Below are 19,826 nucleotides of genomic sequence, written 5' to 3' on the forward strand. Positions count from 1 at the left end.
ACCTAAAAACTATACTGATCTGAAGGATGCACAACTTACAGCTCCAAGAAGAGGTAATATTCCTTTCTCGTCTCGTAGACGTCCACAAGCTGGAGAATGTTAGGATGCTTCACCCTGAAACGAAAACATAAAATGAGGCACATGGTTTAGAAGAGGCGGTGAAGCAGAGAATTTTGTTTATACATGAACATCTAGTTTGGGATCAGTGATCAGTGATTAATCTCAGGATTTGAAATTAACCCCCAGGATTTGGTTTCCTTTTGGGATCCTTCACTTTTCTGTCACATGATCATTTACAGGTAAAGCAAACAGACAGGGTGAAGGATTCAGATGATTTACTGCTTCTGGGGCATGGATCTGTCTGTCAAAGTGAAGAAGGTGTAGCTACTGTATCTGTCAGGAGTGAAGGGAGTGTGGAAGATGTATTTTTCATTGAAGAAGGTGTGGCCTCTGTGTCTGTCATTCACGGTGAAGGGGGTGTGGCCTCAGTATCTGTCAGTCACAGTAAAGAAGGCATGGCCTCAGTATCTATCAGTCTCAGTGAAGGGGTTGTGGCCTCAGCATCTGTCTTCCTAAAGGAAGGAGGTCAGTATTTGTCTGTCACAGTACAGAAAGCGTGGCGTCTGTATAAGGTGACGGGGACTTAGCATGTGTTTATGTGTCTGTATCTTCCTCTTAATCCCAAACTCCTCGAAGCTCTTTCTCTTTCCATTAATCTGTTTATAGTTGAACCGAACTGATTCCATCACATCATACAGTAACAGCTCAGAGTCCAGTTCTAACGTTTCTCCTGGAAACAGAGACACACCCCCTTAATGACTGCGACACTGAGATGAAGCTTTCTAACGCTTTTCATCGGTGTATAAATCATAAAGATCATTCTGTAAAAGCAGTGTCTCTGACAGCTCTGCTGTTTTTTCACTACACTTTGCCTCCGATGCTCATTGATGTGCTATTATTACTCTCAAAGAGCAAAGCTTTTAGGAGATTACAAACGATGCTGAACGAAGGACACGTTACAGAGCAGGGGGCTGGTGAGAATCTCAGCCTGAAGGTCTCCCTGTTTGTAGCACCATGACGATCGTGAGCTTCAGCACAGAAATAGTCTGAGAACATCTGCTCCGTCTCTGCTTTTCTCACCACTCTGTCTTGTCAAAAGCGCCGCGTCTGCAATAAAGCACCCAGAGGCCACCACTGCTTCCAACAAACACCTTTGGAGTGTATTTTTCTTCCTCAATTTATAAAGGCATTGAATTGATATTTGGGGAAAAAATTAAAACGTGAAGTTTAATACACCCATTCTCTCTCTCTCTCTCTCTCTCTCTCTCTCTCTCTCTCTTTCTGGAGGTGCTCAGTAAACTCACATCTTCAGGATGAAAATCTCGTTCTTCGCAGCCTTGCGCACTTTCCTCCCGTCCTTCTTCAGGAACTTTTTGCAGGTGTACATTTTCGACGTCGTCTTGTCCTTGGCTCGGAAGATCTCGCAGAATTCTTCCCTTTAAGGAGAACAAACAATTGAACGCCGGAGGGAAAACAGGGATGAATGGTGACTTTCATGGTCGGGTATAAATGGTTACAAGGTCTAATTTAATAATACAGGGATCTACAATGGGGTGGATCTTTGAAGAGACAGGTTTGCTCTTGTATCTTTAGCGTGTATGACCTGGAGCACAATATGTTCATCTCCCAGGTAAATGATACACAAGTTAAAGGTACAGAACCTGCTGATATGTTTTGCATTTATTTTTAACTGTGAGTGTAAGACATAAGGATCTTGCTAAAATCATGGAAATCTTTCATTTAAAGTACACCGTCGCTGTGGACATAAGTATTGGGACACCTGACTTTTCCAGCTATATGTGGTTCTTCTCCAAACTGTTAGCACAAAGTTTGAGGCACACAGTTTTATAAGACGTGGATGTGGAAGCAAACAAATTTTTTCCTTCACTTGAACTACAAACCCCAAAATGTTCCAGCATAACAATGCTCCTGTGCACAAAACCATCTCCACGAAGATCTACTTTGAAGCTTTACATGGGTTGAAGTGGACTGCTATAAAGCTCTTTGGGATGCTATAGAGCACTCTAAAATTGTCTGGAACATCTTCCCAGAAGAATGGATGATATTCTAACAGCAAACGGGGACTAATTATGGAATGTGATGCTCAAAAAGCTTATAATCAGGTGTCCACAAAAACGTTTGTCTATCTAGTGTATGTATTAAAAAAGGCAGTTAGTGCGTTCTCACAGCCAGATCTTCAAGTTCAACAGGTGGCACGTTCTAACCTTCACGCTCTATGATTGGGAGCTGTAGAAAGAGCGAATGGTGAAAATTGGGAGATCAGTGGTGAAAAAATAGGAATAAAAATAGGTTTAAAAATCGAGTCTCTGGGGACACGACAGGACACGTCGGGTCGTTGTAATCTTTAATGGCCTACGCGACATTTACATCTGTATCCTTTCTGCATCAACAGACTCGTATTTCTATTTTACAGACTCAGGAACACTTACGATTTAACAATCTGGCCCAGATCATATCTGTCTGTGATTTCTGTGGGACTGTTGTAGTCCTTCTTCTCTCCGAGCGTTAAACAGCCAAAAGGCATGGCCCTCCTAGGGAGAGAGAGAGAGAGAGAGAGAGAGAGAGAGAGAGAGAGAGAGAGAGAGAGAGAGAGAGAGAGAGAGAGAGAGAGAATAAGAGAGGGTCATGAAATATCAAGGGACATAAAGAAAGATGGAGAAAAGAAAAAAACCTTTTATCTCTTCTATTCAAAACAAAACCCGCACCAATATCACCCCGAATCAATCAGTCATTTTATAGCATAATATTCCTCACTGCGATGCTCAGAGACAATCAGAGCTCATGTCCACGAGGGTCCGATCCGTCAGGGGAAATTAATACGGCGTCTGAATAGCGTTACTGTCTAAGATTCAGTAGCGTTAAGAAATAGAGCGCAGCGTCCTGGGACTCGTCAGCAGAAATAATTTAACCTGCATGACGCCCACAACAACATGAGGAGAAACAACAATGTCAGTGGAAAAGAGCAAAAGGAGGACGGAGAAGTGGAGAGACAATTGTGGATTCCTGAAATGAATTTCGGAAAGAATCTGCTTTTCCTTGACAAAACCCTCTGAGGATCACCAAAGAGATGAAATCAGAACAGAACAAATGCAGCATGTTGGACATTTCAAACAAGAAACATAAAATGAATCTGTAATATATTGAATTGCATCCCATCACATTTTTTCCTTTGAGAAGTGTTGAATCGTATCAGTAGCTGCATCGGTGGCTTTTGTTGGCTATGCATCGAGATGCGAGTCGCATCAGCCTCAGTTATGGAGATGCACATCCCTAATTTCCATCATTGTTAAAGGTTCTTAACTGTTCACTGATGGACACTTAAATGTAAAATTGTTCATGATGATTGCAGCCCAAAACCACTGGAAACAAACTATTACACTGTTTGCAGACCAAATCCATTTACATGATTCTCAACCTTCCACAGCTACCTCATGGATTTTCCCACTGTTCATGAGAAGAACAAACTCAGTGAGGAGAAGTACATACGGCGCCCAGATACCAAATTCACGGCCCGTCCCTGAAGATGTGCAGATGCTTTTTGAATTTTTAATGTAACAGTAAATAGACAAAAGGTAGGAGGCGCCGGCATGTTTTAAATATGAAGTATTTAGTAGTAGTATTATAGTAGTAGTCATTTTGGTGTAAGAGAATTTGGGGACATGACATTTCAGGAAAATAAAACTTTTTTAAAAGCAGGATGAAGATTTCTTTACATCCATCTCATAATCCTCTACAGCGCCACACACAATCCTTGTAAAGTAATGCGCATGCACACACACACACACACACACACACACACACACACACACACACACACATATATACACATATGGTTGGCTTTGGAAGTGATAGCACCATACTAGTGTTGTGTGTGTGTGTGTGTGTGTGTGTGTGTGTGTGTGTGTGTGTGTAAATGGCATCTGGCACGCGTTCAGATGCATAATTTTGTTATTATCAACCCACTCCATCTCCGAGGTCTCTGAATCCTTCTGAATCTCTGAGAGGAAAACAGAAATGGTGATCGATGTTGTAGGATTTGTAGAAATAGCCTCAGAAAAGGGAGATAAACTGAGAAAGAGAGAGAGAGAGAGAGAGAGAGAGAGAGTGACACACACACACACACACACACACACACACACACACACACACACACACACACCTGTGTCGTCTCTGTGGCGTGTTTCACTCACAAGGTCATTTTTTCTGTCAAGCCTCAGAGGTGTGTAATTCATTTAAGAACTTTTGTACAGATATCTGAAACCACACACACACACACACACACACACACACACACACACACACACACACACACACATCAAAGTTCTGGTATTTAATGCAGATAATTGGTTGGACCTGTGAATTGTCCCATAATCATTATCGTTATCCTGTTTCTTATCTACTCTCTCTCTCTCCTCTCACTTTCTTATTTCTCTCTCTTTCTCTCTCTCTTTCTCTCTCTCTTTCTCTCTCTCTCTGTTTTCTCTCTGTCTGTCTCTCTGTCTGATCACCTCTGTGTTCTGGCGATTCTTTTTTCTCGTACCTTGTTATTTTGCTCTCTGGCTGTCTTGGTCTGAGAGCTTGGTTGCAGAACTCCATCAGCTCAGTAGGTGAGTGCTCTTACTCTCCATCAGACACGAGTTACATCATGGAGGCGCAACACTTCAGTGTGGAGTCCAGCAGATTTCCCTCAAGTCCATCTCACAGTCTCTTTCATCTTCTCACTTATTTTCTCTCAGACATTTCATTAAATTGTGCTGCATCTGTGTACACTCGCAGTCCCCCTGTACTAATCCCCCACGCATTAATCCCACACATTAATCCCCCTGTACTAATCCCACACGCATTAATCCCCCTGTACTAATCCCACACGCATTAATCCTCCTGTACTAATCCCCCACGCATTAATCCCCCTGTACTAATCCCACACGCATTAATCCTCCTGTACTAATCCCACACGCATTAATCCTCCTGTACTAATCCCCCACGCATTAATCCTCCTGTACTAATCCCACACGCATTAATCCTCCTGTACTAATCCCCCACGCATTAATCCCACACACATTAATCCCCCTGTACTAATCCCACACGCATTAATCCTCCTGTACTAATCCCACACGCATTAATCCTCCTGTACTAATCCCACACGCATTAATCCTCCTGTACTAATCCCACACGCATTAATCCCACACACATTAATCCCCTGTACTAATCCCACACATTAATCCCCTGTACTAATCCCACACATTAATCCCACACATTAATCCCCTGTACTAATCCCATGCATTAATCCTCCTGTACTAATCCCCACGCATTAATCCACACATTAATCCCCTGTACTAATCCCACACATTAATCCTCCTGTACTAATCCCATGCATTAATCCTCCTGTACTAATCCCATGCATTAATCCCCTGTACTAATCCCACATTAATCCTCCTGTACTAATCCCACACACATTAATCCTCCTGTACTAATCCCACATGCATTAATCCTCCTGTACTAATTCCACATGCATTAATCCTCCTGTTCTAATCCCCCACGCATTAATCCTCCTGTACTAATCCCACATGCATTAATCCTCCTGTACTAATCCCACATGCATTAATCCTCCTGTACTAATCCCCCAGCATTAATCCTCCTGTACTAATCCACACATTAATCCTCCTGTACTAATCCACATGCATTAATCCTCCTGTACTAATCCCACATGCATTAATCCTCCTGTACTAATCCCCCACGCATTAATCCTCCTGTACTAATCCCACATGCATTAATCCTCCTGTACTAATCCCACATGCATTAATCCTCCTGTACTAATCCCACATGCATTAATCCTCCTGTACTAATCCCCCACGCATTAATCCTCCTGTACTAATCCCACATGCATTAATCCCCCTTTCACTAATCTGCACTAATAAGACTGACAGATACAGAGGCCACACCTCCTATTTTCTGCACTTTGATATTTTTTAAATGTAATTAAGTTAGTTATGTTTATTCTTTTGCTAAATAAATAAATATTGTTATAACTAAATACAGGTGATTATCACACCTGACCAGTAAATGTTTTTTTTTCCTCAGGTTGAGAACATGATGCAGTGCGACTCATCCCCAACACTGAGGTCCAGTCCAGATGTATTACTAATGCATCAGTACCTGTAACAGTAAGTTTATTTGTGAATATAACTGTAACAGTACGTAAATGTAAGTGTGACCATAAGTGTAACTAACTGTAACTGTGTGTAATTGTTGGTATAGCCGTGACTGTAACAGTAAGTATAAATGTAACAGTAAGTGTAACTGTACCTGTAACTGTAGGTGTAATTGTAAATGTAAATGTGAGTGTAACAGTAACTGTAAGTGTAAGGGTCACTATAAGTGTAAATATTAACTGTAACAGTAATTGTAACTATAACTAAGTGTAACTTTAAGTGAAAGTGCAAGTGTAACAGTAACTCTGAGTGTAAGTGTAACTGTACCTGTAACTGTAGGTGTAATTGTAACAGTAAATGTGACTGTATGTGTAACTGTACCTGTAACTGTAGGTGTAATTGTAACAGTAAATGTGAGTGTAAATGTAACTGTATGTGTAACTGTACCTGTAACTGTAACAGTAAATGTGGAAAACCAGTAAATGTAAATGTGAGTGTAAATGTAACTGTGTAAACTGTGTAAATATAACTGTAAGTGTAACAAACTGTACATGCCAATGTAACAGTAACTGTGAGTGTTACAGTAACTGTACGTGTATATAAGTGGCCGTGCATTTCAACCCCAGGCCTTCAGTGGTGTCCTACTTAAATCAATCCACCCCTGAATACCATTATTATGATGCCACAGGTATAGAAACTGTCAGTATTATAGAGAAGTGCAGTAGAACAGAGCGCTGCATCACACACAGGACCTCATACAGAGAGAATAAATTTTATCACTAAAGCAAGAAACACAATGAACACAATTCAACACGTCTCCTTTCACTGGAGCCACAACTGCACCTCCGCATACTTCATATGTGTAAATAGTAGTGTAATGTCCTCCTGCAATGCGAACCAGAAGTAATCAAACACTTAGGGAACATCTCTCCATAGGCATAAATGTTAAATTCTGTGAGCGGAGGTGACTCATGCAGAATCAGAAATAGCCGCCAGGTGGCGGTGTAACGAGCAGTACAGATCACTAAAACAGCAGCGAATAAGAAGTAGTGGAGCTCTAACAGGGAAATGAACAGGTAGTAGAACAAACACTCAAATCAGTTCTTTTGTGTTTTGGTTTTATTTTTGTGTTTACTTCTGATTAAGACTTGTAATGTAGAATTAGAGAAGTGATATTTAGTTTAATCCTGATGGTGGTCATGATGAGAGTTCAGAGGTCCAGGAAGCTTCCTCTGGTTTATTCCATGGTTGAAGTGTAAAATTCTGCTGTAGTTGAAGGTGTTTATTTGGACACTGTTGCTGTAATATACTGAATGTTCACCAAACTGTCTTCTAACTTGTCTACCCCGTGTGCACACCACAGGCAAGAAGTCTGTGCAGGAGGATCTGATCTGCTGCCTCAGCACTTGTGACCCAATAACCCGGGCATGGAGGGAACAAAGCGGAGGGGTGGAGGAGGATAAATCACGGCGGAGCCGGGCGTAAGCGTGGCACGAGCTCTAATTGAAGGCCCCGTTAGACTGCTGAGTCGGAGCCGAAGCCCTGAGGAGCGATCACCAGCTGTAAATTACAGCAGGTGTCACAGGGAAAGTGCTGTAGATGTAGGCATGGAGAGTGACTTCAGATCTGCAGTGGTGTTTGTCAACCCTTTTTCTCAAACACACACACACACACACACACACACCACACACACACCACACACGCACACTCACACACACACAGGCTCGAAGAAGAACTTCAATATTACCCTCACATCACTCCAGCGCATCCTGTCATGAAGAAGTGGAATGTTTTACAGTTTTTCCCCTCCGTACGCTTGGGATTTTTTACGGCCCCTTATATAAGCGCTTTATATAAGTTTAAAAATAGATAGCTGCTCGGTCAGCACGGACTCCAGCTGCGTCCCAGCATGAAAAAATGGATCTGCTATCAGGGTCTAAGAATGTTACGGGAATTCGGTTGACGTTGTTTAGAAGACCTTAAAGAGGTGGGCGGGGCTTCTCTCTAGAGTTTACAATATAGAGTTGAGTGAATATATCGATTTTTGCGCTGGTTCACTGGCACTGTTTTGACGTCGCAGAGGTTGATGATTTCCCTGTTTTTGGTTTTTAAGGGTGTGTGTGTGTGTGTGTGTGTGTGTGTGTGTGTTGTGTATTTGGGAGAGTTAAAGCAGTAGCTAGCGATCGCTCTCTGTTGGTGATGAGTGGAGGTTGGGTGGAAGTGACTTTACCTTTGTGTGATATCTACAGTCAGTAAGTGAGTAAGGGTGTGTTCATGTGTGTGTCTGAGTATGTTTGTGACTTGGACATGTATGTATGGATCTGTAAGTGTCTATATAGTAAGTGTGAGTGAGTGAGTGAGTGAGTGAGTGAGTGAGTGAGTGAGTGAGTGTGTGTGTGTGTATACATGCACATTTATTGCATTTGAACTGGATGTAGATCAGTAAGTAGTAAAGTGAGGGGAGTCGAACATGTTTTGTGCTTCATGTGCATTGTTACAGAGTGTTAGTGTTACAGAGTGTGTTAGTGTGTTAGTGTTGTATGTAGTCCCTCATCCCTGTGTAAAAATGTCACTCTTCCATTCAGTCCAGTTAAAAATCAGCTCTTATTGTTGTGTTTTCTCATAAGAGTGTGACAGAAGTTTATTGAGGTGTTAGAGATTCATACTCAGAGGCACCACCCTTTTAACATTATCTAAAGCAGGTTGTATTACAGATCGGAGTTACTTCCCACCTTCATCGTGCAGGTTGATGGAAAAACTCAGACTCTGTGTTTGTTCTGCTGCTCAATGTAACGCCTTCTGAAGATCAACCTTCTGGGATTCCTCTTCCCTGGATGTGATCAAAGTCTGCCTTGCTTGGCATCTAGAGCTCCTCCCACTTATCCAGTCCCTCCCACTCCTTCAGCTCCTCCCAGTTTCATTCAGCTTTTTTTTTTTTTTTTTTTTTACATTAGATATCCTTTTAAAAGATAAACCCCCCAAAAAAAGGAGTTCAGTGTGCAGGTCTTGGTGGTGATGTGGTAAAGGCCTTGCTTCTCACCCGTGAGGTTGTTGGTTCGAATCCCGCAAGGGTTTATGTGTGGATAATAGTGAGAGGCAAAAGAGGCTGGTTGGCAAGGGTGAGAGGAGTGGAAAGGAAAGGAGAGGAGAGGAGAGGAGAGAAGTGGGAGGTTAAAGAGGAGGGTGAAGAGTGAGCAGATGAAAAAGGTAGTAGTTTCTTTTAAGACTCTATTCTTTTGGGTTTGCCTGGAAGTTTATGGCTTTTTTAAATCATTTTTTTCCTCTTGTAGTTCACCCCACTTTGCTGGGCCCAGGGAGCCCCAGCTCTCCCTTGTCATCAACCCCACCTCTCTCTCTCTCTTTCTGTGTGTGTGTTACCCTTGTTGGGGATGACTGCCCCATTCACTCTGGTTCATCACACTGTCCTGCCTGCTCTATTTCCGCCACGCTGACCGCCCCACTCAGCGTGCGCCCGTTCCGCCGCGCTGACCGCCCCACTCAGCGTCGCCCGTTCCGCCGCTGACCGCCCCACTCAGCGTGCGCCCGTTCCGCCGCGCTGACCGCCCCACTCAGCGTGCGCCCGTTCCGCCGCGCTGACCGCCCCACTCAGCGTGCGCCCGTTCCACCACGCAGTACTCAGTCTGCACCATTTCCGCCACACTGACCACCATACTTGGTTTTCGCCACACTCACTTTTGGTCCTTTAAACACCCCATTTGCTGCCATTGACCATGTATTGACTCATTGTAGCTTTGACCTGGAGTTTGATACCACGACCTCTAGATCCAGAGGCAACTGTCAATCCACTGAGCCACAGAGCTCATAACGAAACCTGCTCTTTAAAGACAATTCTCTTCTACATTCAGGTTATAAGTCAGAAAGACACTAAAAGTGGATTTGAACCACAGACCTACTACATCAAGGAGCATTACTCGACCCACTACATTACGTTCATGGAGCTTTTTATCAGTCTCACTTACACAACTACCATGGACATAAAACCAACGTGTCATTATTGTTGGTTAAAAAGAAAAATAGTGTGGTTGGTTTTGAACCTACAACCTTTTGCATTAAAGAGCATTGTTCTAACCACTGTGCTATGGAGAGGTTGTGATGGTGTGGGGGTAAATTTGGTACATTAGCAGAATGCCTTTCTTTAACAGTTTGATAAAATATAAACAACCATTAGAAAAAAGTTCACTTAACATGGACTCAAGCCTACGCCTTACTGCACCAGAGAGCATCGCTCTAGCCATTGTACTACGGAAGAATGATGGTGCAGCTCCTCATTACAATTTTTAAAATACAACAAACATTTTAAGAGGTTAAAGCAATGTTAGGAATGTTACTAAATTCTCTTTTATCAGTTATTAACAGAAAAGAAACCAACAGGAGACTCAAACCTCCAATTTCATTCCGTCTCACATTTACAACTATTAAGAACATGAAAAAAATTAAAAGTTTAACATAAACAAGTTAAGAAGTAATGAGGTGAGTTGAGGTTTGAACCTGAAACCTCTCACATGGAGAAAACTCAAGTCTAACCACTGTTCTACAGAAAGCGTGGGGGCTGATGGGTACATTTGGTACATAAGCAGAACGCCTTTTTTAAAGTTAAATAGAAAAGAAACATAAAAAACGAGCAAAATTAACACTTGAGTGTTTTCCAGAAACATAAACAAAAGATCTGTTTCACATCAAGGTGATCAGAAGAAAAGCAACTAAAGCAGATTTGAACCTTCAACGTGCAGCACCAGAAAGAGTTCATTTACCCACTGGACTGTAGGAGAGCAGCGACAGCGGCGCTGAAAATTTGGCCTTTTGTCCTCCGTTAACCAAAACCACAACCAGAGTTTTTTATTATAATAATTTGGTGCTCAAGTTGTTTTGTATCTTCAGCTTCAGCTTCTTCCCTGTAGGTTGAGGACTGTTCAGTGATGTAAAGCTGCAGGAACTGTAACGCTCCACACCAACACCAGTCCAAACCAACCTGCTAGATTCAGTCTGTTCTACTGATGTGATCATGTGGAGAAGATTCTGGAATCGTTTCTACCTACTTTTATTTCTAATGATGCTTCTTACTTTCTTCTGATTGAAGGTAATAAAGGCTTGATAATTATTAACACACCTTTATAAACAGCCTACTGACCATGGGTGTGTGTGTGTGTAGATAGATAGATAGATAGATAGATAGATAGATAGATAGATAGATAGATAGATAGATGATAGATAGATAGATAGATAGATAGATAGATAGATAGATAGATAGATAGATAGATAGATAGATAGATAGATAGATAGATAGATAGATAGATAGATAGATAGATAGACACACTCTTCCAGTGAGTATGTGAATGGAGCACAGAGTAACCACCTAAAGCAGAAGTTACCCACAATGCATTGCAGTTTGAGCCAGTTGTTTTTTTGCAGCATTGTTATCGATTATGGTAGGTAGATTTTTCAGGCCTATGTTACAACTGATGTGTGAAACTTCACGAAACAGCTTATGAATTGATCCTAGAATGAGTGAATTATCTGACTCTGGATAGTGTGTGTAGCTCAACACAATACTGTTGTTGTCATTGTTGTTGCTGTAATGCTTTAGCTCACCAAACTGCTTTACAGGACTAAACTAAATTCTTGTCCCACATTTCAACCCTCATGAGAAGGAACTGAAAATGAATATGAAGGCCAGAAGGAGAGGGAAACGAAAGAGGAGAAAGTCACATTCAACCTACTCAACACCCAACTCTTATTATGACTTATTGTTCTAAAGACCTGGATGGGGTTTGGTCCAACAATCTCTATAACCTGAGACAATAAAAGCCAAGCATCCGAGCCACAGAACGACTACCCGAGCCTCACCATTTTAGATTTATATATGCAGGATATTAAGTAGAATTGACTTCTACTCAAGACTTGAACGAGCAACACACAGCATCAGAAATCTGCATTTTATCCCCCACACTTCAGCAGACCAACAGTGATTATGGGCTAATTAAAGTTTTGTATATTTATAATTTACTAGCTGCTGGATTTTGGCAATTATCATCCATACAAGCGTGTACTCAGAGCACTCCAACTGCACAGAATGAGGTTTTATAAAAGGACAACAGAGACAGATAGCTGATAAAAGTAGAGTTTATTAAAAAGAGGAAATCAGGACATTTATTTATTCAACCAGGAATAACAGCTAAAAAATGAGCTCACAGACATTAAAACAAACAAATTAAAAAAAGACCAAAAAAAACTGTTCTACAGCTTCATAACTGACTGCAGTGGGAGTCTCACAAATGGTAAGGCCTTCTGTTAATTACCCATAAAGCCTTAGGACTATGTAAATATCACCACCTCTGATTGGACGCCACACACAGGTTTATCCAACCCAAATTTACAACACAATCTTTTACTGCATTTGATCCAGAGAGACTTACAACTATCCTGAGCAGCTACGGGGCTAAGGGCCTTGCTCAAGGGCCCAGAAATGGCAACTTGGTGTTAACCAGTAATTTACCACCTCCTCAAACATTTACCTGTTCTCAGCTACACCACAGCAACACCCTGAAACTGTCTCTATTTTGTCAGAAAATCCAAATTATACCATGTGATATAAATCTGGGTGAGGTTTCATTAATCCTTCACAAAGATCTCATGTTGACCGATGGCTCCATTTACATCTTTCCGGACATTTCCGCAGAACAGAGTTCATATCTGGCTCTCAAATTGAACCCATTGTTCATGATTCAGGAAATGAAACATGGATTCGCTGATTTCTTAAGCCATTTTCCAAGGCACTGGAAGTCATTTGAGAAGAAAATCAATAGCGTAACCAATTAATGGATTGTGTTCCCAGCAAACCGCTCCCTAATAAGCTCCCGTCGTTTCTCAAAGCTCCCGAAGCCTGGAGGGCCGATTAGCCCGACTAGCGGTCATTAGAGTGACGTGACGTTCATTAAGATACGTTAACAGAAGAACCCTATTGAGTAACAGGATGTGTGGTGATGGATATACAGAGGCTCTGAAATCTAGAAGTTGGAGGAGTGTGAGTCAGAGGTCAGCAGGCCTGCTGTGGAGGCGTCTACCTGCTCTGCTGCATGTTCCACAGGGCTTCGAGCTGCTTTATTTACTGTGAGAACGAAGGTGTATGATGGCCTGCAGCTCAGAACACCAGCGCTGACATCACACTCACTGGGCTTACACAAGTCCACAACTAACTTTGTGTACAGTACAGGGATTTTATTAGGTCTAGGAACTTTCGCAAAGAAAACACAACAAGCAAGAAAGAAAAACTTCTGTAGCTGGTGTGACAGAACATTACAAACTAAATGAAAATTAGTGATGTCACGTTCATAAATTATTTGTTCTTTTTGAACGAGTCTTTAATCATCATCAAGCACCCTAATCACCCCAGTAACTGTCTGTTCAGTCTGCTGCCATCAGACAAGAGTTTCCACTGTCTACTGGCCAAATCTGAGAGGCTTAGGAGGAGCTTCTTCCCATAAGCCATCAGACTTCTCAATGCCAGCATGCCCATATTACCTATCCCATAAGTCTTCATTCTGCAGCTGCACACTGCACCTTACAGTGTCTTAATTAATGCCGTTAGCACATCGAAATATATTTGCATCTTTTTAGGCCCACAATCGTTATATAATATATTCTCTCATATCTTCTCGTACTTCTTTCTTTTTCTCTCCTTATTCTTATATGATTAATATTTATAGACTTTACTTAATGCGCGATTTCTGAGGGTCCAATCGGGTTTTCACGTCACTGCAAGTTGTATCTTGTATATAACCATGTTTGTGACAAATAAACAATCTCGAATCTTGAATCTAATGTGACTCAGAAGAACGAGGCGTCTTAAAGAGTGATTGATTCATTTTCCAGGCCTTCATATCATTTCCCATAAACCACTGCGACTATGCAAATGATTGTCTCTTTGATGATTGTCTGATTGTCTCTCACAAATTCAGCTCAACCAATATAACAACACAAACATCTCTCACTTTCAACCACAACACAATAAAACACTGACATTTTACATATTATTTTAAAAAATCCCACTGAAAAATCAGTAGAAGAATAATGATTACATTTATTCAGAATATGAATAACTTCATAGTGTATATTTATTCAGTAAATAATCATTAATTTATTATTATTCATTTTATAATTATACATATTACTGTCTAATATGTAATCATAAACCATTCTTTCAACACACACAATAATTTATGCATATTTTTTTTATTTTACGCAGGTAACACAAGTGCACTGTAACCATAACAACATACCATGCTGACTGTAATCCAAAAAAAAATAAAAAAAACAACTGGTTGCTCTCTTTATTAATAAAACGTTGATGAGAATTATTTATAATAACAGACAAAGTCTGGACTGTTCCGTGTGCAGCAGGGCGAAACAGAAGTGCCTCAGACACAAGGTTTTAAAATCATTTTATACAGAATTCAACACTCGCCAATCAGATTTCAGATTTGAAGCTGTCGCTTTATAATAACATTTTACCCACAGCCATAAAGTTGTTTTTTTTTCTCCCTGTAATGGCTTTTACTGGGAAGGAAATGGATTGCAGACGGTGTAATTTAATCCGGGATCTTCAAGGGTCAAACTCTCAGAGCTGAAAATACTTCGCATTTCAAGTCAATATCACACTGTAGAGTTGCAGCTCGGCTGCAGGTCCAGGATTCGACTAAAAGCACAGCAGCAGTTACTTAATTTGGAGTCAGTGGCATCAACTGTGTGATAAACACCGACTTCTTTTGGTGCTAAAGAGTGATCAGTCTTCCCATTGGTAATTATTGGGCTGCATTAACATGCCCTATGGGCGGCGATACATTATCTTTATTGGATTGCTGGTGGAGTTGAGCGTTCCTCAGATCTAAACCTGGAGGCCTGCATAACTAATGAAAGGCTTGACTGAAATGGAATCTCAAGAAAATCCACAATCTTGTCTTGTGTTCTGGTATAGAAGCTTGTTTATATAACATCACCTCCGACTGTTACACTGGAGACTCCTTCCATAACTGTTTCAAAAACATCTCACAGTGAACATCTCCATATCAACGACTGTACAGTTTTCTTGGATGAATAACAGCTATGATAAACAACTTGTTACACTGATTACAGCCATTATGTAACAAATGATCCTTTGATACAGCATGTGTTTTTACAAAGGTACATTTTCATTCCTTTATTTAAAAAAATCTTCGGATGTTTCTGATGCTCTCATTACCTTCCCGAAGTAAACGGGGGCCGGATCTGTAAGTGCTCGGTTTATGGACAGAGCACAAGAGCCGAGAGCTGCCGTAATTAGATTGGCTGTTGCTTCCAAACACATTATCCCGCACCGAGGCGGCCAAAGTCATACATTTCACAAGACTTGAAATATATCCTTGGCCCGTGGTGCCACTGTGGCGGCGCCAACAGGAAATAAGCAAGCCAAGCAGTCCCCTTCAACAGCCACCTTCATTTTAACCTTCAGATATCAGAGCTTAAGTAGCGCTAATGAATTAGACTTTCCACAAGCTTTTCTGAAATTTCCGGATAAAGCTTGTTTTTTTGTTTTTGTTGTTTTATAAAACTATCCAGACTTTGAACAGGATTAAAGATCAATTGAGATCAACAAAATCAAAATGTCTGAACATTTCCATAAAACCACGTCTGATTTTTTGTAGCTCACATGTTAACCTCAAGTTTATCAAACAGCAACAAAACATTTAGAAGATAAACACGTTTAAAATCCCCTTAGCAATATAGATCGCCAATTTTACTGCCATCACACAACAGTTCAGAGTCTCTAGCCAATCAAATGCTCTCTAGGTTCTAAAGTGTTTCCTCCCTCAACATCCTTTTAGGTAACCCTGTTGTGAGGCTTATCCCTAGCTAAAAGAGGAGAGGAGGCACTTGGTATGTCCAAAAACTGACTTTCTGTTTCAATGGAAAACTATATTTATGTTTACATTATGGCATTCACTCTTATCCAGAGTCACTTACAATAAGCAGTTGAGGCTCAAGGGCCTTGCTCAAGGGTCCAGCAGTGGCTGGGATTTAAACTTCCAAATCAGCATCCAATGATTACACCACCAAGCGACCACTTTCCCTGTGCTAAATCATGCAGTGGGGTTCAGGGTACTTCAAGGTTAATTCAAATATATTTTCATGACTTGAAGTTAAATTGGAAAAGATATAAAGCAGAAAATAGTTCAGACAAAAAGCAGCTACAGAGATCATCTCAGCTCGTAGCACTGTGTGACACATTCATATCGATTTCCAGTGCTGCATTTAGGAGAAAATTAGCGATTTGCGTAGGCCTTTGCCTTTCAGACCTGAGCAGAAACCCGTTATAAAGTTTTCCATAAACAACTTCAGCTAAAATGTTGTAAAAGATATTTGATCAATTGATCACCATTTCATTGTGTTGTTATTGTTAGCATTCTCTGGTGTACACTTCATACCTGCTTCCAGGGTGATAATATTAAACACTTTTATTCTCTCTGGGTTACAGAGGCAGTGTTACTCTGATGAGTGAAGATTATTTAAAAAAAATTATAAAAGAAAGAAAAACTATTAGACTACAGAACAATGAGTCATTGTACAGTAATACTCAAATTCTGTGTAAAAGAAACAGTATATAATATTCTCTATAGTGCAGAGAGAGCAGAGGTGACAGATGTTTTATCTGATGAGAGCTTTTTAAATGTGATTTTGATCGCAAAAAGCGTTCGTGACTCATCTTTTCTTCCATTCCTTAATGATTATGGAGCTTGAAGTAGCTCTGTGTTGTGTTGTGTAGCTCTGTGTTGTGTAGCTCTGTGTTGTGTTATGTAGCTCTGTGTTGTGTTGTAGCTCTGTGTTGTGTTATGTAGCTCTGTGTTGTGTTATGTAGCTCTGTGTTGTTATGTAGCTCTGTGTTATGTAGCTCTGTGTGTTATGTAGCTCTGTGTTGTGTTATGTAGCTCTGTGTTGTGTTATGTAGCTCTGTGTTGTGTAGCTCTGTTTCCTGTTATGTAGCTCTGTGTTGTGTTATGTAGCTCTGTGTCATGTTATGTAGCTCTGTGTCGTGTTATGTAGCTCTGTGTCCTGTTATGTAGCTCTGTGTTGTGTTATGTAGCTCTGTGTCATGTTATGTAGCTCTGTGTCGTGTTATGTAGCTCTGTGTCCTGTTATGTAGCTCTGTGTTGTGTTATGTAGCTCTGTTTCCTGTTATGTAGCTCTGTGTTGTGTTATGTAGCTCTGTGTTGTGTTATGTAGCTCTGTGTTGTGTTATGTAGCTCTGTGTTGTGTTATGTAGCTCTGTGTCATGTGATGTAGCTCTGTGTTGTGTTATGTAGCTCTGTGTTCTGTTATGTAGCTCTGTGTCCTGTGATGTAGCTCTGTGTTGTGTAGCTCTGTGTTGTGTTATGTAGCTCTGTGTTGTGTTATGTAGCTCTGTGTTGTGTTATGTAGCTCTGTGTTGTGTTATGTAGCTCTGTTGTGTTATGTAGCTCTGTGTGTGTTATGTAGCTCTGTGTTGTGTATGTAGCTCTGTGTCCTGTGATGTAGCTCTGTGTTGTGTTATGTAGCTCTGTGTTGTGTTATGTAGCTCTGTGTCCTGTGATGTAGCTCTGTGTTGTGTTATGTAGCTCTGTGTTGTGTTATGTAGCTCTGTGTCATGTGATGTAGCTCTGTGTTCTGTTATGTAGCTCTGTGTCCTGTGATGTAGCTCTGTGTTGTGTTATGTAGCTCTGTGTTCTGTTATGTAGCTCTGTGTTCTGTTATGTAGCTCTGTGTCCTGTGATGTAGCTCTGTGTTCTGTGAAGTAGCTCTAGGGTTGAGCTCATCGAAGGTCCTGCCTGATCTCTAATCATTTTTCAGTGAACACCTCTAACGAATCGTTGCAGCATTGCCGTATGTCAAACGTACGTCGTGTCAAAAGTCTTTGTGGCAGATTTGCCCAGTTTTACCTCGTGAGTATAAAATACTAAAATAGTAACAGTGAAGGTAAATCAGATAAAACATATTTGATGGTGAAATTACGAAGCTTATCACCATATTTACCAAAAATTGACCTTGCGGTGAAGCGGATCACTCGAATCAGGTGTGCTGGAGAAGAAAAAGCACTCCAGGCAAATAAGCATGAATCCTGGCTAGCGTAGGCCTGACAGGAGAAGCTCTGTTCGTTAGCGCTCGAGCACGCTGGTGCACAAGGTTAATAAGAGCTACAGAGGTTCATCTGCTCCATGAAACCCGCAACACAAACATCTGCACTCCGGCTAGAGTGAAACACTGTGTGTGTGTGTGTGTGTGTGTGTAAAAGAGATTCAAGGGCTCCCACATGACACACTCTGGGCTTTCTGTTCTCGTGTTAATCAGTGTTGTCGTGTCATTTCCCCGGACGGAAATCAGACAGAGGGAAACATAAGGGTAAATAAGACAAGCGACATGAAGAGGATCTGCATCAGAGTGGGTGAATGTGAGGAAAAAGAGAGAGGAAAAAGTGAGAGAGAGACAGAAATAGATAGAGAGGTATGAGTCACCAAGTGGATGGGGGTCGAAGTTTAGTGAGGTGGGATGTGAAGAGCACTAAGTGAGAAAGGTGTGAAGCTGCTCCAGTAATAAAGGGGAACGCCCACACGCCATCCTCTACACTAAATCACTGTACCAAGCACCTCTTACAGTGTGTGTGTGTGTGTGTGTGTGTGTGTGTGTGTGTGTGTGTGTGTGTGAGAAGGCAGGCAGGACAGAATGCGAACAGCCACTTACAGCTCTGAAACAGATCCTGCTGAACATACAGCTTCACCAAACCTCGGAATGACTGAGTCAGGAAAGTGGAGCTCGTTTTCTCCTGTTTCCTACAAATCCAACCTCCAAATCACTGCTAACATCAACCCTGTTCTCAGGATTCATTTACAATTACACTGATACACTACATGGAGAAAAGTTCTTGGACACCTGAGCATAAGATTATGCTTTAAAAAAAAACAACAACATTCCATTCCACATGAATCCCTATTTGCTGAACCTCTACTCTTTTGGGAAGATGTTTCACTAGATTTTGTGGAGATTCGAGCTCGTTGAGCCACAAGGGTGCCAAGACAGGTACTTGAGGTGGGGAGCCCTGGGGTGCATTCCAATCTATCCAAATAGTGTAGGATCGAGGTCAGAGCTCTACAGCAGGAGATCTTCCACTCCAAACCATGGAAAGCAGATCTTCATGGAGGTTTGCGTCTGCTAGTTCAGGTGAAGGAAAAGTTTCCACCATTTCCCACTTTGGGGCAACACATTGGAGAACGTCATAGAGCTGGAAAAGTGCAATACATATATATATGATGTACTCAGAACTTCATTCCAAACCACTTTCAGGATCAGCTGTGTGAGTCTGCATGGTCCGGGGTTCGAAGCCCACGCGGGGTAACACACAGGAGTGCCGGGTGAGATCTCAGGGGCAGATAAAGCGTCACGGTTCGTCTGACACCTCACCGTTTTAGCAGCGGTGTGAATCTCCAACTCTGCATTTCATTTTTTTTTCACATGCTAATCAGAGCGTCCTGCTTTAAGGCCTGTTGTGTGTCTGGATCTATTTTTTTTTTT

At 41.4% G+C, this 19,826-nt stretch overlaps 1 protein-coding gene and 1 long non-coding RNA gene across 2 annotated transcripts in view; one reads left to right on the top strand and one right to left on the bottom strand.

The window, feature by feature from the left end:
• Positions 1-19,826, bottom strand: part of camkvb (CaM kinase-like vesicle-associated b) — a 34,969-nt gene that overhangs the window by 5,504 nt on the left and 9,639 nt on the right. Inside the window, exons 2-4 of the mRNA XM_046875747.1 lie at positions 2,511-2,612; positions 1,365-1,496; positions 40-114 (exon numbers count right to left, since the gene is read on the bottom strand). Of these exons, the coding sequence (XP_046731703.1) occupies positions 40-114; positions 1,365-1,496; positions 2,511-2,605 (302 nt within the window). The 5' untranslated portion in view covers positions 2,606-2,612. The remainder of the gene's footprint in view (positions 1-39; positions 115-1,364; positions 1,497-2,510; positions 2,613-19,826) is intronic.
• Positions 7,271-10,325, top strand: LOC124402613. The gene is made up of 2 exons (XR_006928754.1): positions 7,271-7,309; positions 7,597-10,325. It is a non-coding gene; the product is annotated as an uncharacterized LOC124402613 (long non-coding RNA).

Source organism: Silurus meridionalis, chromosome 19 (genome assembly GCF_014805685.1).
Source record: "Silurus meridionalis isolate SWU-2019-XX chromosome 19, ASM1480568v1, whole genome shotgun sequence".
NCBI lineage: Eukaryota > Metazoa > Chordata > Actinopteri > Siluriformes > Siluridae > Silurus > Silurus meridionalis.